This window comes from Protopterus annectens, chromosome 8.part0 (genome assembly GCF_019279795.1).
Source record: "Protopterus annectens isolate FY-2018-M chromosome 8.part0, PAN1.0, whole genome shotgun sequence".
Lineage (NCBI taxonomy): Eukaryota > Metazoa > Chordata > Ceratodontiformes > Protopteridae > Protopterus > Protopterus annectens.
Genome location: NC_056741.1, coordinates 1369570061 through 1369596358, shown reverse-complemented (window position 1 = coordinate 1369596358; position 26298 = coordinate 1369570061). Strand labels below are relative to the sequence as shown.

At 37.5% G+C, this 26298-nt stretch overlaps 1 protein-coding gene across 6 annotated transcripts in view; it reads right to left on the bottom strand.

Moving 5' to 3' along the window:
• CEP164 (centrosomal protein 164) overlaps positions 1-26298 on the bottom strand; it is a 1424585-nt gene that overhangs the window by 761341 nt on the left and 636946 nt on the right. For all 6 annotated transcript variants that reach the window (XM_044080950.1, XM_044080952.1, XM_044080951.1 and 3 more), the window contains 2 exons: positions 6391-6468; positions 3283-3402 (listed from right to left, as the gene is read on the bottom strand). In XM_044080950.1, coding sequence (XP_043936885.1) covers positions 3283-3402; positions 6391-6468 — 198 coding nt within the window. The remainder of the gene's footprint in view (positions 1-3282; positions 3403-6390; positions 6469-26298) is intronic.

Here is a 26298-nt window from a genome sequence, read left to right as displayed (position 1 = left end):
CCCCCACCAGGGGTAGAAACATACCTGACCTAGTCATTACTAACATGGGCGACCACTGGTCTACACCAGTAATCAACTCCTCCAGCTAATCACCATGGATATCCACATCCCACTCTCACTCCCCCCAAAGGAAACCACCATAAAAAACTTCCGCAAAGCCAATTTTGGGCTTCTTAAAACAGAGGTGGCTAACTTCACAACACCCATGGAAATAGAAAATAGGTGCATGACTGCTGAATCATACACCAATGCACTGTTCACAACACCCATGGAAATAGAAAATAGGTGCATGACTGCTGAATCATACACCAATGCACTGTATGAGCACATACACAAGTGCATGGAATGGGCCATACCAAATAGAACCAAGATGCTCTCCTTCAAAAAAAGGAAGCCAATCTTGTGGTCCCCCATAAATAAACAAACCCTACAACAGAAGGAAAAAACTGTTGCAGAAAAGGGTGAATTCCCAAGACTGGAAAAACTTCCTTGTTAGCCTCAGCAAAAAATGAGATCCATAATCAAATCCTCTAAAGCTAGCTATGAAAAAAATTGCTGCAGATTCTAAATACAACCACAAGGCATTCTATAGTTATGTCAAGAATCTACATGGCAATACTCAGATCTGCTCTGAGTTACAGCACAATGGCACTACATATACAGAACCAACTATTGCCAATATATTGGCAGACAGGTTCAGTGTGAACTTTACCCCCCTTTCATCCCCTAAAGGGCCTATCAAAATACCTGAGGAATGCAAGTCCCTATTATCACAGCTACACAGATAAAAAACACACTGTCCAAAGCCAAGAATACAGCTTCCATGGGACCTGATAATATCCCTGGCTGTGTTCTACAGGAATTACAAAGTGAACTGGCACCACACCTGAGTACCCTGTTCAATCACAGCGTCATTTCAGGCTTTGTTCCTACCAAATGGCACACTGCTATGGTCATCCCACTCCACAAAGGGAGAGCAACTACAGACCCTGGGAACTACCACCCTATTAGTCTGATTAGTCCGATATGTAGGGCTATGGAGCGCATCATCATGGACCTTATAAATAAGGACACAGAGAATCTCCAAACTCTGGACCCTACGCAGTTTGGGTTTGTGAAAGGTAGATCATGCCTGCTCAACCTGATAGACTTCTTTGAGTCTGTCACCAGAGCTGTGGACGAGGGCAAGGTAATTCACACACCCTACCTAGATCTTGCCAAAGCTTTCAACACCATCCCTCACTCACGAATCCTAGCTAGACTCACTAAACTAGGCATAAACCCCTATGTCATAAGATGGGCTGCCAACTGGCTCACTGATAGAACCCACAGTGTGAATGTAGTGGACTCCAAATCTGACTACTGACCAGTTACAAGTGATGTCTCACAGGGATCGGTCCTAGGTCCTCTCCTGTTTGGCATCTACTTCTCTGAAGTTCAAGCCAACACAATGGGACTCTGGCTGACCAAGTTTGATACAAATGCAAACTGGGAGCCATTATTGATTCTCCAACTATTGTAGACATTCGACAAAAAAGCCTCACTGACACCAATGACTGGCGCCAGAACCATGGCCTTAAGCTCAATGCCAAAAAGTGCATTGTCATTCCCTTTGGGAAAAATTCTGTGTCCATGAACTACCACATAGGCGGTAGTCTACTAAACACTGAAGGTGTGATAAGAGACCTGAGGACACAGGTTGACAGCAACCTCTCCTTTGATAACCATATTGTCACTGTAGTCAGAAAGTCCTTCTATGTGGCACATCTTATTACAAAAGGTTTCTCATCCAGGAAGAAAGAGGTCAAAATTCCTCTCTATTCGTCCCTCATTAGACCTATTAGAGAATACAACGCCCCATTTGGTATGTACCTCACTAGACACCTACAACAACTGGAAAGGCCACAAAAATACCTCACTGAGAGAATCTTAGGCCTTAGACACATGCCCTATATGGACAGACTCAAAAAACTCCAGCAATACTCTGTCTCTTATCGCCTACTTAGAGACGATCTCTGCTTGACCTACAAAGCCATGTCTGACCCAGAGCTGCTAGATATGCTACACCTGAAGAAATCCCAATCCCTCCATGCCACACGCTCCAGGGACCTAAACCTCAATACCACAATAAACAGAACATGCTGGAGGGACAGGTTCCTAACCCAAAGACTTCCCATACTCTGGAACAAACTTCCCATTCCTATCAAGCAGAGCACTTCACTGGCCCTCTTTAAGAGAAATCTTGACGAGTGGGTGGGCAATAGGAAGTTCACCCCATGGATCACTTCAATGGCCTTGATTGACAGGGGCACTGGGAACTAACTTTGGGTAGCATGATGCCAGGGAATCTTCTTGGGCTAGGCTTATATAGGCCCCAAGGCCATTAGCCTAGTACACACCTATGAACCTATAAAAAGGGAAATTGGTGAAAAGAACATCTTTTCTCATTATGTTATAGGATCAAAACATTAACATGAGCTCAAGTAGGTATGATGCAGGCATAAAACCATCCTTTTTAAGAGTGGAGGTAACATGGTGGATGATTAACTGTTTTAGAAGAGTCACAACTTAAGTAATAGAAATGCTAACTACACAGACAGTGATCTTTGTACATCATCCTAGTCTATGTTTCTAACACAATATGTCTATTTTCTAGTTCTCTAGAAGAAAAAAATATATGGTTCTTGTTTACAACTAATTTAGTGTCTTCTTGTAATTAATTCCAACCTCACACATAATAAGCATTTAAATCTGGCAATATAGACATTTATAAATATTTAAATCTGGCAATACAGACATTTCACAACACAGACAAGTAACTATTTGCTCTTACAACCTCTGTTATGTGGAACAGACTTGCTATACAGGCTACAACGGGAGAAACACATTCACAAAAAACAAAGGCACTACATGGACAAAGGGTGTTGGGGTGACTCCTTTGGGCTTTGGTCTCTGTAAATCACAAGAGATAACGGAGTAATGATTTTTTTTAATAAAAATGGTGCCACACTTAGGGTAAGGAATCAACATTTGGTGAAATTCTGGATAACACTTTATAACTTTAATAACAGAAATACAAAGCATGAGCATTAATAACATGAATGCATTGCTGGCATCAGAAAGAAGTATACAGTACAGAAAAGTGACTATTCTCATTCATCAATCTAGCTGTTCAGAATCTGTCACAGGTTGTAGTATTTGCTTCACAGCTATGATGCAGATCTTGACCTACTACCATCCATTTTAGTTAGTTATCAAAAGTGTGGACATAAGATGCCATACCTCTCGCTCATAGCCTGACACTTGCTGTATTTTTTGCTGTACTTTCTTAACATCTACTTCAGGGTGTGCTGCTTCACTACTGTGGGCTTCTGCAATCTGTTTCTTTAGACCAGCTAATACCTGTAATTCAACAAGAAACCAAGAGATGTGTCAAACAACAGTACGCCAAGATCTTCTCACTGAAGAATGGAAACACATCTCAGAATCAGAGTTTTTCCTAAACCACGTTTCCATTTAGGCCATGAAAAGCATGACAGCAGTATCATTTCTCAGACATTGTGAATGGATAAGCAGTCACATTTAAATAAAACAAAATGTTATTGCATCAAAGCTACATGGTGAAGTCACCAAATAATGGTGTGTCTGCTGTTTCCCGAAAGTGTCAACCTGAAGTGTGAAAAAAAGATTCTCCGTCTACTTCCGAGCAATACTTGGCATGGAATGCTAAACAAAGCACAGTCTCAGTTACCTCATTTCATGGGAAAATGCATAATTAAACCAGGTCTAATACTAGACGTCCAACAATACAGCACTGCTAGCAAACCTTGTTAAACTAGCAGATGATGTGATGAAACTGTAAAACCAAAAAAGCAGGAAGGTATGTTTGTATCATTGAATAACTATAACTGTAGATGCTTGAGTGTAGTCAATGTTGCAGTCATAACTTCATTTGGGGGGGGTCAATGCTGCCAGTGGAATCCCACATCCAGCCAGAATTTCAGACATCATTCCCCCCACCCCACATTGTCAGATGACCTTAAACCTATTGCTATATGTATACTTCCATATCTCAGTATAAAGTGCAGTTGGGCATCATATGTTCTTTCCTTGGCACATGGTGTGAAAAAGACATTTGTTTAGTCTGTCAGGCCAGGCCATGAGTAACGGAAGTCAGTTAAGAACCTACTAGGGGATTCATTTCTCCTCTTTCTTAGAGAAATTACTGTTGTAGAGGCTGTAGTAATGACTTTATTCTTTAAGATGAGTTTCTTAAATCTGGGCAAGACCAGAAGTTCCTCAATGGAGATACAGGGATGCTGGCAAAGTGCGCTTGCAAAAAAGAGAGATTAGCTTTAAAGACAGTGACGGTAAGTGTACTTACTTTACTTATTGACATTTGATTACCAGGAAAGTCCGACTGGGTAAGAGCCATTTTTAGCAGATGCCTGGGGAGAAAAGCTCAAAAGTATTCCAAAACATTTTAAGAAAAATAATTTTACAGTCTTTAAAAATGATGCAAAACACAACTACAGTTTAAATAATTATACCAAATTAGACATAATATGCAAAACATTGGTTAAGAATAGCTACAAGTTACATGACAATGATTTAACAGTTTAGAGAAATATTAGCTAGTTATAAGATGAGTTAATATAATACAAATAAGAAATGCAATACAAAGTGAGAAAAAAGCAGGCTTATGGTGCATTATAACCTGCTTATCCCCTTCTAATACCTCACTTTATTATTGTATTTATTTATTAACTGAAATTTGACCACCAGGAAAGTCCGGCGTCTGGACAGAAGCCCACTCCCAGCAAAGACCCGGGGAGAAAATCTCCCAAGTATTACTAAGCATTTCAACAACAATAATTTTACAGTCTTTAAAAATAATGCAAAAAACAACTACAGTTCAAATGATTATACCAGATTATACATAATATGACAACATTAGCACTACAAGTGTAGTATAACATTAGACCTCAACCATAACATCACCTTGACATCTGTAAAGAACTTAAGCCCAAGCTATTAAAGCCAGGAGGGATACCATCCTAGCTCATCTAAACTGTAAAAGTAAGTGACATTCACCCAACATAAAGCAATGGCATCAGATAGCAGGCACCTAGACTTCAGCTATCAAAACTCTATCTCTAGGCTGGAGTAAGAAGACAATGTCCCATGGTTTCATGAAGGAGATGCAGCTTTTCCCAGCAAACCCTGGATTTACATCACAGAACCAGTCCAGGACCATGTCAGCATGTCATTTATTTGCATGCTTTCTGTTCAAATCTGTAAATATTGCACCACAAATACAGAAGGCCATTAGCACTTATTACCATTGTTTTAAGCATGTTTTTTTGAGTGTTGATGTTTGAGAATTTTGTTAAATTTGTGTGATGTATGCTACCTGATGTGAAGGCATTACATATTCATTGCCATATTCCAATTTGCTGGAGGTGTAGAACGTCTTCATTGTTATATTCTGAAGCACAGGTGCAGTTTATTTATGTTTTAAACAGTGGAATATTGCGGATGGGGAGTGGGATCATTTTATGCTTCTCGCAGTGGTGTCCATTCTCCATGGTTGTGCAACTGTGGAATTAATGTATTAAGCAAAGGGAAGGAAAGATGAAGAAAAAGCAAAAAGAAAGCTTATTCTGTTGCTTGCGAGTTTTGATATTAGTGAAATACTGATGCACCTGTTTCACTGTTGGCGTCCTCTATGTCCCATCACAGATCCTGCAGTTTTAAGTCACTCCAAAAGAGGAAGTATATGCACACTGCAAAAACAGGTATGTAGGACTAGCACCTAACAACAAACTCTGTGTTGAGTTGATGGAGTAACATGAAAATGACTTTACATACTTTGGTAACACCAGAGTTTGCTAAGACATTTTATACAAATGGTCGTTTTTGTACAATTGATGCAGTGCAAAGTGGTGTGTCCAAATTTAGTCAGAAAAGGACATTCAGCTTCTCCACAGGAAGAAGACATTCTCAATTACATAACAAAATGAATTGAGTAATGGGTAGAGCAAGATGTGTGGCTTTGGTCTCTTTATTTCTCTTTCAAATGTGGTGGCTTCAAACCTAAAGCAATATGGAGGATTATAAATTCACATAATGGTAAAATCTTTAGCATGTGGGAGGAATCCAGAGACTGTGCCAAAACCCCATGAGGAAACAGGGAGGACATGCAAACTCTGTGGAGAAGGGAGGCCAAGTAGGAAATGAACTGGTGAACCAAGTACAGGGAAAAAGCACTGCTATTCTCTACAGTTCTGTGGCATCTGCTTTTTTACTGAATACATGTTATTAGACCTATCAGCATCTAGCAATTATGCAGAAAAAATACCACTCAGGTCTGACAAGGTAGTAGCTCACCTTCTGGTGTTTCTCCTCAGACATGTTCCTCAGCTGCTGCAATTCCACTTCATGGAGCGTCTCCAGTTCCTGCAGTGCCTGCAAGATAACAAACAATGCAAACATATCAACGGCCTTAGCTGCCCTTCATCTATCTATCTAGTTACCACTTTCACAAAACTGGAGAAACTTTGGTCAAATGTAACCTTACAAATCTGTCATTAAAGTTAAAGAAAAATTGCTTAAACCTGACTAGTGAGAAACATTCGGCCTTTACTTATGCACACAGCCTAACAAAAATCAAGACTGGACAGGACATACTCTTCTCAAATTGAAATTACATCCCTGTAAAGCTCCATAACCCTGTCATTAAAACTACAGAACCATCATGGTTTGACAGCTATAAGGACATCTGTTAGCTTTCAAATGTTGTAACCCGACAGCTATTCTGAGAGATATGTAAACAGCTGCCAAAGTGTAATGTAATGAGGGACTGATAATAGTTATATAAAAAGAACATATGTGATATATAATGTATGTAACTGGAAAATGTTAATATGTTTTGTTTCCTTTTACATTAATGTATGCTTGCCTAAGTCTTATGTGATAACTTAATAAATGTGTTAATAAAACAATAAACAAAAAAAAATCTAGATTAACCTAAGAACAATGCATTACAAATGTACTAATACAGTTTTATAAAACATATCAAAATACAAGAAACTGGAGCTAAAACATATTTCTGACAATACACATCATGGTAAATATTCTTAGTCAGAGCTACTCAGTTTCATATGGTGTCTTATCATAGTGAACTGTCATGCTACCACCAGTGCAAGCAACACACAAACACAGGTTTATTAAAATCAAGTCTTCGAATGTAGAAACTCTCAATTTTTGACAAAAAAATTGTCTACCCAAATACATCAATCCTACTGTATTACTTTATGATTTCTAATGCCCAGCTTCTTATAATTAGCACTACACATGACACTCCAAAAGCTAGTGAATTATCTTTACAAAGCCAGGCACTGTTTAACATACATCACAGTAACCTTTTCTAGTACCTATTATTCCCAATTTTCATTAGAAAATTTATCTTTTGGAAAACATCTCAACAAATTCTACTTTTAAACAACGATGTTTAAAAAAAGGCAGGATCTGAATGAGCTATGTAATGGTTGACTGACAATGACTGGATATATTAAAAGTGATGTATAATGTTTGCAGCTACAGTTGTGTCGGCACGGTTTGTAATGTATAGTGTTTGCAACTAAGATTGTGTTGGTATGGTTTATTTTCATTTATTTAAATGTAAGATTGCCTATGTCACACGTGATAATTTAATAAAGATGTTTCTTGATAAAAAAATCTACTTAATCATATTTTGCATATTTCTTATATAGCCCAATAAAATACTTATACAAACTCATTTTCCTCAATTCCAAACATAATCAATGTTTCATTTGTGTGATAAACCACATTCAGCATTTTTCATGTTCATTTGTATTACCACTCCAGCCAACAAGTGCTAAAGTAATTATGAAAATACAGAAAAACAATCATACTGTTCATCAGAGTTTTCTCTAGAGTATCAGTCTTATAAAATATCAATAAGTAAAACAGTCAAAGTGAAACAATTCCATCACTGATGAATAACTAATTAAGGAATATGCTAATATCTACATCCTCTACCAGCCATGACCAACAGAAATACTGAAAGCAAGTACCAGGTTAATTTCTGTTTAATCTGTCTGACAGAAATATAAATACATATACCTCTATAGTTAACACATCTACCATCAATCATCTTCCTAATCAAATAAAAAAGTTGAAACTCCACCAAAATTAGTAACATGAAAACATAGATAGCACCAGTCCTCCCTCCCAGTATTGATGTCCTCATGAAAAATTCCAGAAACAGTTCTTCCTCCTGCGTGACATTATAGCCATCATTCACTCCCCATGAATTTATCTGCTTAACTGGTCTCAAAGAAGTCCTTCAATTACTGTCCAAAGACACAACAGACAGTATACGAGTCACACTTTGCAACCCAGTTCAAAGCAGTCTGAGAGTCTGTATACATCTGTACATCCACTGCAAAACAACCTATGTACAACAGGAAATGACAATTTCTACTTAATATTATGTTTTAATGTCATTTTAATATTGCTAAACTGCAATCTTTCAAACAATGTAGCCTCTGAAATTTTATGGTCCACGTATACTGGGCAGACATCTACTGTATACTGCTTTCCACACTGCCAAATCTGCCATAACTTCTACTCTTTTTTTATACGAGGTTACAAACCGAAAATCAATTACCTCTCAACTGTCCAGATTTTTGCAGAATGTCCAGATTATTGCCTCATATTTCTTGTCTGTTTCTCGTAACACTTGTATTTTTTTGGCAGATTGTAAAGGATAGAAGTGACTTGCATTTCAGTTTCAGTCTTTATATCCTTCAGAAAATGCAGTCTACCAGAAATCCTGTTTTTCTAGCAACTTTCTAAGTTTATAAGAGCAATATTTTAAACCTGTCCCTATTTTTAGGCCTTTTGTCCCCCACTGTTTTAGGCTTTGTCCAGATTTCTTGCACTCTAGGCTTTCATGTATTTCATTAGCCAAGCAACCAAAATCCATTTTCAACACCCAGTGATTTCTTAAGAAAAACAAGCTACTATGCCACTTCAGTTTTAATGAAATCCACACAATCAGAACTCTCCTCTTTTTCTAGTAAGCCACACAATCTAAAATTCCAGATGAGTGAAATTCTATCCTCCAAAGTAATCAGCTGCTATTCCATCTTAATTATCTACACGTCCCACTCACTTCTGTAGCTTTATTTCAATCTTTCTTGCTGTAAAGACAATACGGTGTCATGCTATTCTCTAAAAAAAAAAAAAAAAAATCACAGCTGGACTAATGACCGCACACTGATTAACAGTTTAATGTCAGTTCTCCCAGTGAGAAAAAACACACTGTGAAAAAAAGAGAGCAATTCTGCCAGCTTGAGTAAAATTCAGTGACTGGCTAGAAAGTGCACTGCCTGGATACCAGCAAAGAAAAAAATGTAAAGAACATAGAAGAAAATCAACTGGAAAAGGTAAAGAGAAAACACTGAGAAGAATCCTGTAGCTGTTCAATAAGAAGCAGTCCAAGCTTCAGCTTTCGTACAAAAGAAGGCTTCCAGTAATTAAATGGAAAAAATGAAATCAAATGTACTCAGAGTTGATTAAAATAAATGAAACACTGATGGGGTAGATTAACTCAAATAACAAAAGGCTAGAAAAAATTGAAGACGCTTTAACTAGCTATTCAAATGAACTCACAAAACTATAAAAATCAAAGGCTGGCTGAGTATGAGACTTCTCAGGAACAGCTGTTTCAAAAAGGGGTAGAGACAGAAGCCAGCACACACAGAAAACCTGAGATTTTCTGCTATACCAGAGAAACTAGAAGGAACAGACTGTATTAACTTTCTGAAAGCACAAATTAGCTACTGGTCTGGTATTCCACAGCACAATTTGTTAAATGAAAGGGCACATTGAGTGTATCCTCCAAATCTGGCCATGAGAAAGCAGCCAAGGCCTGTATTAGTAAGGATGCAATTATACTAGAAAGAGCTGATCCTGACAAATCTGTGGAAAAGGAAAAGTATTAAAAACTGGAGACAGAGTGTTTGCGGAAAATGTTTATTTAATGTACACCAGGCAGAAGGGAAGCAAATTTACCCCAACAATGAGGGAATGTCGAGAGGCAGGTGTGTGATTCAAGCTGCTGTATCCAGCTGTCTTCAGAATATTTTTTTCCCTGGAGGATCAAAGACTTTTTTCGATGCAGTACAAGCTAAGGAGAAAATAAAAAAGTTTACCCAACAAAAAGTGAGTCATTAAACAGAAGAGCACTCTGTTTTTATTCTTCTGACAATAAAGCTCATAGAGATTTTGCCAGTAAAACCTTTTCCAATGTTCCAAAGAAAAATGCTTAACAGACAAATAATAAAAACATAACGTAACAAAAATAATCTGGATTATATTGGTCTTGAAGCAGGGAGTGGTGTTAACAGATGGAGATGAACAGAAAGAACAGCAACACTGAAGTTTGTGAAAATGTGGGATTATAAAGCATCAATCACATTTGTGAAATATGGCTTTGCAAGAAAAAGTGGATGAGAAAGACTGTACTTTGCTAACTTTTACTTGTGGATATACTGTAAAGCATAATGTTTAGAAAGACACTAAAAGAGAAAAAAGGTAACTGTAAGTAAAACAATTTTTGTTCCTAGTACTGTATAAAACATTTTATGAAGTAAACTACACGTTACATACGAAACAGTTTTGTGTAGTATGAAGTCAGGGGTATTTAAAATGTGGGGGGTGAGTCTTTTCAGTGATTGTTATATGTGATAAAGATATTAAAGTAAACAAATACTTTTCAGTTTTAAGAAATATAGGCTTTACAATGTAAAAAGAGAAGAAGAAATTACAGACTATATCCTGAAGTTAGTTGACGATTTTTTAACCAGAAGTATCAAATACAAACAAAAATTCAATTGCATAGGAACAGATGACTAAACAAAAGCAAATTAATCAGACTGGATTTCTAAAGAGTTCAAAGTCTTAACTTAATTTTGAGAAGATGACTGGCAAACCTGAACAACATTATAGAACAGAAACCACTACACATCATTGTGAAATCTCAAACAGCAAGCAATTCCAAGACAACAACAAATTTCTGACCTCTATGAACATCTCCCTAAAACGCTTTCCTAAAGGATTCTGCCACAAAGTAAACAACAGAGGACTCTAAGCCCAATCCACATACAGAAGATTCCTCATAATCTACTCTTGCCACATTCATTCCCAATGAATTTCTTAAAGTATTTAGCAATAATGAAACCCCTCTATCCACCCCAAAAACCTCTTATCCATCAAACTGAACTCCACCTGTAGCTCTAACCCCTTTTTACCTCAATTTCTCTCAAACAAATCACCCCTTATTACAGCATCTCCCACTAGACTCTCAAACTGACTCTGATAATCTCTGCCCCTGGTTCCTATAGCAATCTTGAGATTACATTATCTCTCCTCCTCTGTACAGCTACAACTTTTGCATCACCTCAAACACAATGCCCATAATCTGGAAATCAGACCATGTCCAGCCAATTCCAAAATAACAACAACCCTCATCTATTAGCCACTACCAATCAATCTAAATTCTTCCCAAACTTGCCAAAATATTAGAGAAATGATTATACAACCAAAAACTATCTATGTAAACAATATCACCTACTCTCCGATAAACGGCATGGCTCCAGGTCAAGAAGTAGTACCATGACAGCATTCTAGACTGTGACTGACAACCTTATTAACATGGATAGAGGCAATCTTACTAGTCATTTTATTGATCTAACTCAAGCCTTTCACACTGTGGATCAAAACACCCTGCCCTCTGATCTGCTTAACACCAGTATCAGCCCACAAGCCACACAGTGTTTCAAAAACTTTCTAGAAAACATGTCCTTCAGAGTTACAATTGGTTCCTCTTTCTCTCTCATCTCTCTCTCAGACAGGCACAACTCGAAATACTTGCTGTACTCCTATTCTCCAGATTTCTTAAGTTGCCATTCAATTTCTTACAATTACAATTCATTCTATAGGCTGACAACATGATTACTAACATATCTAGCTCCACACGCAACACTATAGAATGTCAGCTTCAAGCTGATGTATTTCAAGTCTCCAAGTGGTTCAGAAGTAAAAAAACTCATACTCAACCCTTCCCCAAAAAGTCTATGATTTCTGGGACCAGCAAAATCCTAGACTTCTTAACTGTTCAAACTCCCTTCTTATTAAAGACCAATTCGCCAATGCCATTAAGACCACCTCTCATGCTAGATATCTTAACATCTTGTTAGATCATCACTTAACTTTCATCTGTACATACCCCCCCCCAAAAAAAAACTAAGAATTAAATCAACTACCTCCTCCTTTGGGCCCCAAAACTTTCTCATTTCCTTTGCCACAGTAGCTATAGGTAAATGAATACTACCCACACAGTTAGAATATGATTTAACTAGTTTTCCTACTGTTTCCAATAATAATGCCAATACATTACAGACCCTCTCAAAGAAAATGTGCCACTTGTAACTAATCCCCCACTGGGAATATTACGGCATCACACTTTCCAAAGCTAAACGGCTCCCCATCTTAGCCACATCTATTCTCTTCTACAAACTACTCAAACAAGACACCCTCTCATCCTTAACCACAAGATTCACTGCCTCTACCCCACCTTATAACCTAAGTAATCATGCAGCTCTGTCTCATCACTTCAGACACCCACAAAATAGTTCCACTCTTTATACCAGAGCTTCTCCTTACTTGAATAAAACTCTGGCAATTTTTTCCAACCTACATCACAAATATTATCACCTACACCAAACTCCAACCCCAATCCAAAAAATTTCTGTTCAAACAAAGCACCTGCAAGTGCCACAAAACAGAACATGTCACATAACCAAAACTGACATATCTTCTAGCTGCCTATTATATCACTCTAACCTTACTTCTTCCAAACTTGGAAAATATTTAATATGGAAATAGTACAGTCTGTAACATGTCTTCCTCTACTTCACACATAACCAACTGTCCAGCATGTTTTAAGATGACATTTGCTTTATAGTGTCATTTTCTACAATTTGTGGTTAAGCTTCATCTGAATGCTGTAATTTTTTTAAAGCCTGTAAACTTCATCTTTAACATCTGGTGCAATGTTACTGTCTTTGTAAATTGTGTCCCCAGCTGTGACTGAAATTGGCCAATTGTGATCGATGCTCTACCCCAGCTGATAAACAAAAATAAATAAACAAACAAATATATAAAATAAGGAACATTCATTTAAACCAAATGAAAATTGCTCTTTTTTTAGCCTTGGAACTCCTTGAAACTAATAAAGTGTATGAGGTCTTAAGTGAAATTACTATATCTTTAAAATGGACTGATTACCAATGCACAGAAACAAAAAAATGACACCTTGTTAAGGCAGTTATGTACTGTCTACTCAGTAAGTCTCATTTCCAACTGAGAGGACTATTTCTATCTTTGCACAAGATGGTCTTCACTTGGGTTACTATGGTGCAGGTTTTGTTGGAGGCAAAATGTCTGACTGGATTATCCATTTTTAGGAAATGAAGAAAACACAAAAACTCCACATTGAGAAGCAGAGGACTTAACAGTACCATGAAAGGATATTATTGCAATTCATGGACTACTGGAAACAAATATTATGAACTAATGGCTACAATAGCCCAGGAAAATTATATGATTGCTGCAAATGTGGAAATTTGGGACTCCAAAGAGATCACTTTCCCAGGTTACAATAAATATGAATGCCTATTAGGAATTTGCAAATGTTGGTGTTTTCTTTTATTAATTCATGGCACAATTGCTTCCCACTTCACATCAATAAATAAAAGTATTAGCAGTTGACTTGCAAACAAAGGATAATAGTGACAAAATTAGAATTGTCTTCTACAGAAGTCTTTCTACGAATTCAATCAAACATCATGAATTTTTACTATACATAGAAAAGACATTAGATTTAAAGATGCAATTTTAGTTCTTAATTTTAACTACTCAAACACAGAGAAAACTACATATCTACACATTTTGAGAATTATCTCATAGGTATTATCCCTTACCACAGGTTCACAGAATTAATTAAGAGAAGAACAAAAGACAAAAAAATACTTGATATTGTGACTAGTAATAAATGAAAACTTAGTTAAAACATAAATAAAAATATCTCTTTGGCAGCATCAGATCACAATTATATCACATTTGAATTAGAGACATATTACATTTAAAAAACAGGTTATAAAACAATTATGTTAAAATAAACTGAATTGATCAAGAAACTTTTTAAAGTAAACAAGTTAAAGCAATCAAAGAGATACCAAGTCTGGTTGTATCGTAATGGAAGATACTTTACCTCAAAGTATTGAAAACACAGTAGAGTACTCCTACAGCTAGCAAACAAAACAAAAAAAAATACCACAGTGGTGGAATAAGAATCTACTAAGAATGCATAAAATAAATAAAGAAAATTTTTTTTTTTACTTTATAAGAAAAAAAACTACAAAAATAATAAGACAAAGTTAAATAAGATCAATAAACAATTAAAAAACTCCTAAAACAACACAAAACAAAAATGGAAGCAAAACTGATCAATGATGGAAACATCTAAAAGGTCTGTTACAAATATATCAACTCAATGCCTAATCTTGTGGGTGTAATAATCTCTCTTTTGATTAAAAGTGTTGTTAGACAGAAGCCAGAGATATTAGTAAAAGTAAAGAAAAGGGAACCTAAAAATACCAAGTCAGTAGTAATAAAAGGAACAGCCGACCAGTTTTAGCAGGAGTACCACAAGAATCCATTTTGAGCCCAGTACTGTTTATCTTGGCATTTTCAGAGTATCACTAGGCATAATAACCACTAGATCAGCAAGTATGCTAAAGACTGTAAGACTGTAAGACAAGCTTTACTTTAATTATTTAAGTTGACTTAGCACTATAAATATGCACTGGGCAAATGGATCACATTTACATTTTAGTACTAATAAATGCAAGGTCATGTGTTTTCAGAAACATACTGTGAGGATGCCACTTCCTCAATACAATTCCATTTTATAAGAAGTTATAGGATACAAAGATTTGTGAATTGTTATAACATCGACATTTTCATTCCACAAACACATTGGCACTGTCCAATGCAAAACAATGAGTCAACTTGGTATAATGATGGAAATTCTTTAATGGATGACACTAACTTGGTCACGTTAGATAAGACTTAACATTTGTCCTGTCCTAGACTACAGTAATAACTTCTGTATCTGTACCACTGGCCAACTGATAAAACTGGAATCTGTACAAACAAGAGCATGGCTTTATGGAATGCTGCAAGACATTGAATGCATTTATAATTCAATACAGACATTTTAGAGGACAATGCATCATTGCCTACAAAGCATTTAAGAATGATTTACTGTAGGATTCCTTTAGTTAAACATTTTTCAAAATGTCAATACTTATACACATAGTAATGCTAATTTCATTCTTAGTTTTAATCTAAACTAAGAAGTTCATATCTGATTCAAATAATTCCTCTGATGTGGAATACATTACGCAATAATATTGGCATGTATGACTCTTTAGATTCCCTTAAATAAACTTAAATAATTTGGTAAGAAATTTTACTTTTTGATGCATGATTTTATTCCTTGATGGACTTTAGGTCTGAAAACTGGACACATGAACTTTAGGGTTGCCACCTTTCCAAATGGCCAAAGTGGGACATTTGTGCTACAAACATCAGATTTTGCAGGGCAAAACATACCCACGGCCAGTACAAAGGACAGAACTTCAGTTTTTTGCCTGAATAAAACTTTATTCTTGTAGCATTTGAGTTCCTTATTCTGTTTCTTATAACATTTAGGTGTTTCAGATACAGAATAACTGTTTTATGCAACTATTACATAAAATATAGAAAATAATTTTGTCCTAAAATCTCAGGACATTTGCCATTTTTTCACATTTTTTGCAGGACACAACTGCCCAAAGAGGGACTGTCCGTCGCAAAGTGGGACAGGTGATAACCCTAATGAACTTATTAATAGGTCCTCTAAATGACCAGTCTCTATCAATTTTAACTCCCTACTCATACCAGGGTGAGGATCGATGCTGCGTTTAAGTGGCATCTAGTGGAGAAAAGGGGAACTAGCACTTAGAGCTCTTGACAGAATAACAGAAGCAGATATCCAAGTGTTATAATTTATATCTGGCAGTATCAAACCCTATAGGACATTTGGCCATAACTTCTGAGTCTACCAAGTGTGACATGCATGCCTCACTAGCTCTCTCTGCACCACCTAAACATTAAGATTTTATAGTTCCAAGGTGCTTTCCTTCCCAAAAATAGGATGGATCCACCTACCAAAGGGACATATCATGGTACTGGTAGGCCAGAAAAGGAAAGTCAGTCAGCAGAGGACAACATGATAAAAAATGACATCATTTTTGCTATGCCAGCATCTCAGTCTTCCTAAAGTTTGGACAGTCTAAACTCTCTCTTTTTGTTGTGTTATTCACAGCAAACAAAGTGGTGTTTCATTGCTCCAAACCTTTCCCTCAACCTAATCCTGACTTTGGTGGCAGTAAGCATTCATCTTCTAATGATAAGCTATGGTGATCCTCAATATTCCTTTCATAATGTATTGATCATTTGCTATGCAGTTAAGTCAAATGGTCTGAGGACTCATTTCAACTGCAACCTGGACCAAGTATGCAAGACCAGGAGACATAAACATTTATCATTATAAACACATAATCTGTGAGTTAAGATGTGTAAAAAATCCAAGAACAACAGCTAATAAAGCAAAATGGTTTTCAATATACAGAAATACATTTTTAAAAAAAAAACAGTAATTCATCAGCTACAACACTTTCGTAGTACTACAACAAATCAGAATGGTGAGATGCCAGAGTTTTACAACAGTGTGCTGTTGTTTAGCAGTATAATTTTCACACTGATACAATGAAAAAGCCTACTGAGACTACCTATATGTATAGCTATATCTATCTACATATGTAGGTGTGTGTGTGTGTGTGTGTGTGTGTGTGTGTGTGTGTGTGTGTGTGTGTGTGTGTGTGTGTGTGTGTATGTATATGTATATATATATATATATATATATATATATATATGTGTGTGTGTGTGTGTGTGTGTGTGTGTGTGTGTGTATGTGTGTGTACATATAGTGTGTGTGTGTGTGTGTGTATAAAACCAAAACACCACTACAGCTATTGGAGAACACCACAACCAACGGTAATCAACAATAATCCACTTGGAAATAGTGTCAAAAAGTTTTAATATGCTTTCATCTGCTGACTTCTTCAGAATACAATAACCATTCTCACAAATCAATTTATATAATACAAACCTCATTAATCAATTAACACTAATTAAACATATCTAGAAAAAAAAACACAAAAGGTAATGAATTAAAAAAAACAAGCTTCTTGTAAAAGACAAACATACATATTAATAACCACATTTTAATCTTTGTTGTCTTAAAAAATATCTGATGTTGACATTTTCGTTTGAAGCCTGGGGCTCTCTAAGCACATAACTTTATTTGCCACCTTGCTTCAATAGTCTCTAATCTATCTTTAAAATTCCCTCCCATTGGATCCATTAAGGCACATTCTAATACTGAAAATAAAAACTTTTTATAGTTGGAACAGTTGACCGAATGTTTGCACAGAGCATTGTTTCTATCCCTGACCTTAACACTGTACAGATGTTCCTTAACACGTTTTTCTAGACTACGTGTAGTCATACCTATATAAAAACTAGAACACCCAGAACATAAAACAATACAAGATAACCCGGTTATTTTATATGTATACCTTTCTTTTAAATAAATATTGAAATCAATATTTTCCAAAAAAATATGCTTAGTGACATAAATAAACCTACAAAACTTACATGTACCACAACTACACTTTCCAACTCCTTTTTCTGTGGGTAAGAAATCTACACCTACATCTGATTTTTCTAATAGATTTTTAAAACTCTTGGTTTTGTAAAACACAGTTAGGATAATCACTTAATGACTTTTTCAAGTGTGGAGTGCCCTGTAACATTTTCCAATTATTACCTATAATTTTTCGAATAACCTCCGAATCTACTGACGTCTAGTTTGAGTGTCACTCTCCTTTTGTCATTGTTTTTGGTCGTAGAGTTTAAGGTGTAACCTCCGTTTAAAATCGACTTAAAAGATGGTGCTCTTTTTTTCGTAAACTTCTAAGGCTACTCGATACAATAAGTGTTCATCATAACCGCTTTCTTTAAACATAAATTAATGTTCCAACTTTTTTTAAAAAATCACTCTCTCGGGAAGTCATCCTGGATGCACGTATGAAATGCACCCTAGGAATGTTCTTTTTTATAAAATTAGGGTCCGCTTTTATAATGTAAGTAATTATTAGAAAACATTTGTTTCCTGTAAATTTTACTATTTAGCTCTTTATTTGTGATGTCTCACTCTAGGTCTAAATCAAGAAAATGTATGTTTCCCAAAACCACTAATCTTAAATTTTAAATATTCTGACATCTTATAGAGTTCTGCCATGAACATTACTAAATCATCTTTCTTTAAATCAACTATAAAAAAACAAATCATCTATAAAATGTTTGTACATCACAACATATTTCACAACAGGACTCTTGTCGAGTGTTTCACATTCCTACCATCTTAATACTAGTTTGGCAAATGAAGGGGCTGCACTCGCCTCCATTGCCACCCCTAACTTGCTTATAATATTACAGGCAAAAACAAAACCACTGCACCAGATAAAGTCCAGACCAGGCTCAAAAAATATAATGCAAGATATCCAAGCAGGCAAAGGACACACACGGCATAAACCCAAACGATTTATTTAGTAAAAAACAAGTAAGAGCTTTTGCGTAGTACTCCTATGCTTCATCAGATATAAAATTCTATCACAAGCCTAAACATTTTAAACACTGTTAAACCAATCACTGCCAGCAACCTTTTTCCCTCCAATTAATTAATTAGTGGAAACCAGGTGATTTAAAGTAACCCAACACTTCAACAAGATAAATACATTTTTAGTATGTTCCAAATTCAATGTTGGCATGACTACTAGACTATATATATATATATATATATATATATATATATATATATATATATATATATATATATATATACATATTAATCTATATATCTACACCTCTCTCTCTCTATATATATATATATATATATATATATATATATATATGTGTGTGTGTGTGTGTGTGTGTGTCCCCTTCATTTGTTCGAACTTTCAAAAGTTCTAAATTCATATGGCCGACACCATATGATCGAACGTTTGAAAAGCTGACAATAAATAGCAGAGATCATGATACAATGCAGAACTGGGAGATTTCCCTTTCCTGCACTGTAGTGTGATCTCAGAGTGAGAATATTTAAGTAGCAGGGGGTGTGGGGGGTGCAGGGGGGGCTTGCACCCCTGTTAAACACAGTTTTAAATAGTTAACACTTCGACTACAGACTGTCGGCCTTTCAAAATGTCAGTCATATGGTGTCGGCCATATGAAAGTCAGCATTTTGAAAGTTCGATAATCTGAAGTAGAACCATACATATGTGTGTGTGTGTGTGTGTGTGTGTGTGTGTGTGTGTGTGTGTGTATATATATATATATATATATATATATATATCTACAGACACACACATATATATATGTTGTGACGTCCTCCGTCTGGGCCAGTAATCAAAGAGCCTGAATCCTCACCACTCACATTAGAAAGGGACGCTCACTTACAACAAAAACAGATACAAAACAGTATTTCCTGATGCAGCTCTCTCCATCAAACACAATTTCCCTTGAGAGCACACAGGGAACATACTCAGTCCGGGGTCTGGGTTTCTCTCTATCTTTCTCCAGGTCCCCAACAAGAATCCCCCCTGACACAGCTATACAGTTGAGTCCTCAGCCGAATGTCCAAGCCAAGACCTCCGAAACCAGTGCTCTGTGTTCCTGCTTCAAAAAGCTGACACACACTCTCTTGGAGATTCGATATGCTCACTCACACGTGCGCAGACACACACACACACACACACACACACACCTGGGAAAGGCTGGCACAGATTTACTAGCTATGCCGCTTTCTGCCCAGACATTAAGGTAGTTACGGCCAGCAGATACTCCAAAGTGAGCTACTCTAAGGCTCTTACAAGGGTACTCAATTATACTCCGTGAAATTCATATTAGTACAAATTATTTTGTTTTGACCGATGCAGTAAGGCTTTCAGAAGTGGCCACAGAGTCACCAAATAGATATGAGTACTCTCAAAGTAAAAAATATTCTCTAAAGGACCAGCCAAAATGAAAAGTTTAAATATATTTAATAATAAAAGAACATGAAAATATTAAATATCTATTTACAATAAACACCAGAGTTTCATTCACAGCAAATATTAAAATAACAGAAATGAATAGAGTCACACAGATACAGAAAAACAGTACTTAACTAATCTCACTATATTTAGATGACTGATCTAAAGAATTACTATTTCCTGGTCACTTACAAGAGCAAGGCAAGATGAAGTAGGTGAGTGGTCTTCCTTATTTTTCAGGTTCCATAAACAGAGTGCTCTGAGACTTCTGTCTCATCTAGTAATAAAATATCACTACACAGCTGCCTTACAGAATGACATCACACACATCTAGTCACATGACTTCTGGTTACCATGCTACCTCAATGCTAGAAAGCGAACCAGAATTTAGCACATATGTTTAACCATACACAAAGACAGAGCATTGCAGAGATGTGTTATACCATCTGGAAGTTATAAACCCATAAAACACTTTCACTCTTCATACAGGCATCAATAAACCATTCTGTGGCACAGACATTCAGTCTCTGGCTGCAATCAGAACTGTAAGATACAATCTTTATGGCCTAAACCAGGTAATTTCATTTCAGGATATTTTTACAAAAGTTAGCTGGGGCTGAACTTAACCTCTTCTCTTCCAGTATCGTATGTTAAAAAGTATATATTTAATCAGTTACAATACACTCCCACTGTTGGTACATTTTTTAACACAAGCAGCTTTACAAATACATTCTTCAACACAAGCACTTGCACAAATCAGTTTGTTACACAAATGACATATAATTATTTACAAAATATTCAGCTACCTATGCTGGCATATGTTACGCATCCACTGCCCTACTTTTCCTGGCATAGCTGGCAATACCTCACATTGTCACATATGTATATATATATATACATATATATATATATATATATATATATATATATATATATATATACATATATATATATATATATATATATACATATATACACAGATATATATGTGTGTGTGTGTGTGTGTGTGTGTGTGTGTGTGTGTGTGTGTGTGTGTGTGTGCACATAGATAGATGGGTCTATGCTGAATCACTGAACTTACATTTCAAGAAAAGCCACTTGGCCAAGACCACTTCTCCGAAATGCTGTTCAACCAAAACCACTGACTGCCAAAAACCTTTACATCTGAAAGGAACCACTTGGCCACGATGGTGAACTTTGCCCTTTCATCAGTGTAGTGCAATCTCTGAGTTGGTATATTTAAGTAAGGGGATGGGCTTAATTTTGGTCCATTTAGTGTTTTTCAAGGTGGCCAACTGGCTCCTTTCACAGGAAAAGGTTTTCGGCAGTCTGTGGATTCAGTTGAACAGCTTTTCGAGAGAAGTCGCCTCGGCCAGACGGGTTTCACTGAAATGTAAGTTCGGTGATTCAACGTAGGCCCCCACAGACATACTCACACACACACACACACACACACATATATATATATATATATATATATACATACATATATACACAGATACATTCATATGTATGCATATATATTCATGTGTGTATTATATATATATATATATATATATATATATATATATACACACACATATCTACACACACACACACATATATATATATATATATATACGCACGCGCGCACGCACACACACATATACATATGTGGGTCTCCTTCAGTAGATCGAACATTTATAAGTTCGAACCACATATGGCCGAGACCATATGTTCGAACTTGTAAAAGTCTAATCTGTCTGAATGGAGATCTCCATACAGAGCAGAAAGGGAAGACTTCCCATTTCCGCAATGTAGTGCGATCTCGGAGTTAGTATATTTAAGTAAGGGGAGTGTGGTGGGGGTTGGTTTTGTGTTTTTTGGTTTTATGTAGTTTTATATCAGTGTTCAAACTTTTACGAGTTCGAACATATGGTCTCAGCCATATGTGGCTCGAACTAGTAAAAGTTCGATCTACTGAAGTAGATCCATATAAATATATATATATATATATATATAGTACAGTTTTGTACCTACCATAAATGAAGATGTCTGAACTGGATAGCATCTGCAGTCATAACAACTGGGTTGTCCTGTCGTCAGGCAGCCCTTCGGTCGGCCGGATTCCAAAGTCTGGGTCCGGCTTCGGCTGATGTCGCACTTCACCCGACGTCATCTCTGCTGGTCTTCGGGTATAAAGGCATCAGCCGACGCCATTTTCCTCAGTGTTTCTTGCCCCAGATGCCAGTTGCCCTCTTGGAAGGCTAAATTTTGGATAAATGCCAATGTTTCCAAAAGATAGAAGGCAAACACAAAAATAAGCATGTATGTACATATATACAAACAAATACACCATAAGAGACTCCCCCCCAGCTAGCTATTAGGAGGATAATACCCTAGGAGTACCACAGAGGGGAAGGAGGGAGGGTAATCCTGACTGCAGATGCTATCCAGTTCGGACATCTACATTTATGGTAGGTACAAAACTGTACTATGTCCTTCATGGATGCATCTGCAGTCATAACAACTGGGTAGAATACCATAGCCAACTAGGGGAGGAGGAAGATAAAATTATGGTGTGGTTAGGATCCCTTGCAATACAGCAGTGGCAAACCCTGCTCGGGATCTAGAATATAGAGGTAAATTATAATGCTTGGCAAATGTATGCACGGAGGTCCAAGTAGCCGCCTCAATAATGTCCTTGGTTGCCACTCCTCGTAAGAAAGCTGTGGTAGTGGCTGTAGCCCTTGTAGAATGAGGCCTTATGTTCTGTGGAATTGGTTTTCCATGGAAGGAGTAACAAAATCTTATGCAATTTCATATCCATTTGGAGATTGTCTGTTTGGAAATTGCTTTTCCTTCCCTCCCTGTCGCATAGGCTACCAAAAGCTGGTCAGTTTTTCTGTTACTTTTGGTTCTGTCCAGGTAGTAGCGTAGCTGTCTATGTACGTCCAAGGTATGCAGCATTCTTTCCCCTCTGTTTTGTGGATTGGAAAAGAAGGTAGGTAGGTGGATTGCCTGGTTTAAAGACACTCTGGATACCACCTTAGGCATAAATGTAGGATTAGTTCTCATGGACACCCTATCTTTACGGAAGATTAGGAAGGGTTGTACTGCCATTAAGGCCTGTAGTTCCGAAACCCTCCTTGCTGAGGTAATTGCCAGTAGGAAAGCAGTTTTCCATGATAGGTGCTGTAGATCTGCTGTTGCTGCTGGTTCAAACGGAGGGAGTGTCAACTTTTCTAGCACAAAGTTCAAGTCCCATGCTGGTAATGGTGGTTTCCTTGGAGGTTTTACATTCTTGATCCCTCTGAGGAACTGCCTGAGTAGAGGATGTGAAAAGACAGGTGGATCAAAGCTGTATTCTGCTGAAATAGCTGATGCATGTATCTTGATGGAGGAATAGGACAGGCCTGTATGTAAAAGCTCTGCCAAATACTCCAGAATGTTTGCAATATCTATATTAACACATCTTTTCCTCTTTCAGTACTCCAAATGACAAACCTTTTCCATTTTCCTGCATAGTTCCTTCTTGTTGAAGGTCTGCGGGCTTCAAGGATAATGTCTTTAACCCTTTGGGAAAGATCTGGCTTAGTTGCTGCTATGTGATGTTCCAGGCAGTCAGCTGCAAAGTTTTTAGGTTTGGATGCATGATGCTGTAGTTGTTCTGAGTTAACATCAAAGGCATCAGGGGTATTGACCACATTTTCTCCCGAGACATGCTCCTCAGCAATGGGTACCAGTGTTGTCTTGGCCAGTTCGGAGCTATCAGGATTATCCTTGGACGTTCCTCTTTGATTTTCAGTAATACCTTGTGTATCAAGGGAAGAGGTGGAAATGCATATGCTGTCAGACCTGTCCAGCTGAAGGAAAGAGAATCCACCTTCCATGCAAGTGGGTGGAATGTCCTTGTGCAGAATTTTTTGAGCTGGTGATTGAGAGGGGAAGCGAATAGATCTATTTGTGGCATTCCCCATTTCTTTGTGATGGTCTTGAAGATGTCTGGGTGTAGCATCCATTCGTGAGCATCCGAGGTGGTTCTGCTTAACATGTCTGCTAGGGTGTTCTCTTTTCCCGGTACAAATATTGCCTGTAACTGGATGTTGTAGCTGAGAGCCAGATTCCAAAGGTCCAAAGTCATTCTGCATAGGGGTATGAATGAGTGCCTCCCTGTTTGTTGATGTACCACATGACTGTGGTGTTGTCTGTCCTTATCATCAAATGGCCTTCTTTGAGGAATGGTCTGAATTTTTGGATTGCCAGTTTTACTGCCAGCATTTCTTTTTGGTTTATGTGCAGGTGCAGCTGGTCCTGAGTCCACAATCCTTGTACGCATTTGTCCAGCATGTGCGCCCCCCATCCTAGGTCTGAGGCGTCTGTTGTGATGGTTTGGTTTGTTCGAAACTTGTGGAAGGGTAGGCCTGGGTTTGACTGGCATGCTTGGGCCCACCAGAGGAATTCCTGTTTTAGGCATGGGATTAATGGTATTTCTGCTTCTAGGCTGTGCCTGTGTTGAGACCATAAATTCTTTAGGTACCACTGTAGTTTTCTCATATGCAGTCTGGCATGTGGGACCAAGATTATGCATGATGCCATGAAGCCCAAGGCCTGCAGAACTTTTCTTGCTGTTAGTTTGTTCTGTCTTGTTAATGCCAAGAAGTAAAGAGGGAGTTCTTTTTGTTTTTCTGCAGTTAGGAATGCCATTTGTTTTACTGTGTCCAATTCCGCCCAAGAATGTTCTTGTCTGGGATGGTATCAGCCTTGACTTTTGTAAGTTGACTGTGTATCCCAGGGCTTGTAGCAAGTAAATGACCCTTTGTAAATCTGTTGTCAGCTTGCTTTTGTTGTCCGCTTGTAGCAGGCAGTCGTCCAAGTATGGATAAATTTGGATTCCCTGTAGTCTGCAGTGAGCGATTACTGATGCCAGGCATTTTGTGAATACTCTGGGCGCAGTAGATAAGCCAAAGGGCAATGCTGAGAATTGATAATGTTCTGATCCTGCAAGAAATCTGAGGTATCTTCTGCAAATGGGTCGAATGGGGACGTGCAGGTATGCCTCCTTGAGATCTAGAGTTACCAGCCAACACTCCTTGCCCAGCATGGGAAGAAGTTGCTGTAGGGTCAGCATTTTGAATTTTGGGACAATGATATATGTGTTTAAGATGGACAGGTCGAGAATAGGTCTCCAACTGTTCTCTTTTCTTGGTACTAGGAAGAGTCTGGAGTAGAATCCTTTGCCCTGTTCTGTTATTGGTACTCTTTCCACAGCTCTCATCTTGGATAATTTCGTTATCTGCTATAGAGCTTCTATTTTTTGATTTGGAGGCAGGTTTGGCATTCCTCTTTTTACTGGCAAGGTGTGGAAGTGGAACCGGTAGCCTTGGTCTATGGTTTGCAAAATCCACTTGTCTTTTGTGATATAGTGCCAATTTTTCGAAAATAAAGCTAACTTTCCGCCTAATGGTGCTGCTATTTGCTCCCTGGTAGGCGGAGTTAGAGTCAAGTCACTGTGATTGTCCTGTTGCAGTGGCAGTGGTTGTGTCTGTGCCTCTGTTATTACCTTGCCACTGTCGTCCTCTGTAGGCACCTCCTCTCGATTGATTTCTGCCTCTGGATCGTCTGTTTCTGCCCCTTTGGGATCTTGTGGAGTCAGGAAAGGACCAATTTTTGGCAGGCCAGTTCCTGCTAAACCTTGGGGGCTGAACCTGTAAGAAATCTTTACCTGTTTGTACAGATTTTGCCTTTTCTTCCATTTTCTTCATTACCTGCTGGGCAGGTGTACCAAATAAACTGGCCTTATCCATGGGAGCATCTAATAGCTTTGCTTTAACATGATCCGGTAAGACCTGTTCTTTCAGCCATGCATGTCTTCTTATCACTGTGCCAGTCATGGCTGATCTAAATGAAGTCTCCAGTGCATCATAGCCACATTTTAAGGAATGGTTACTAACCTGTTGTA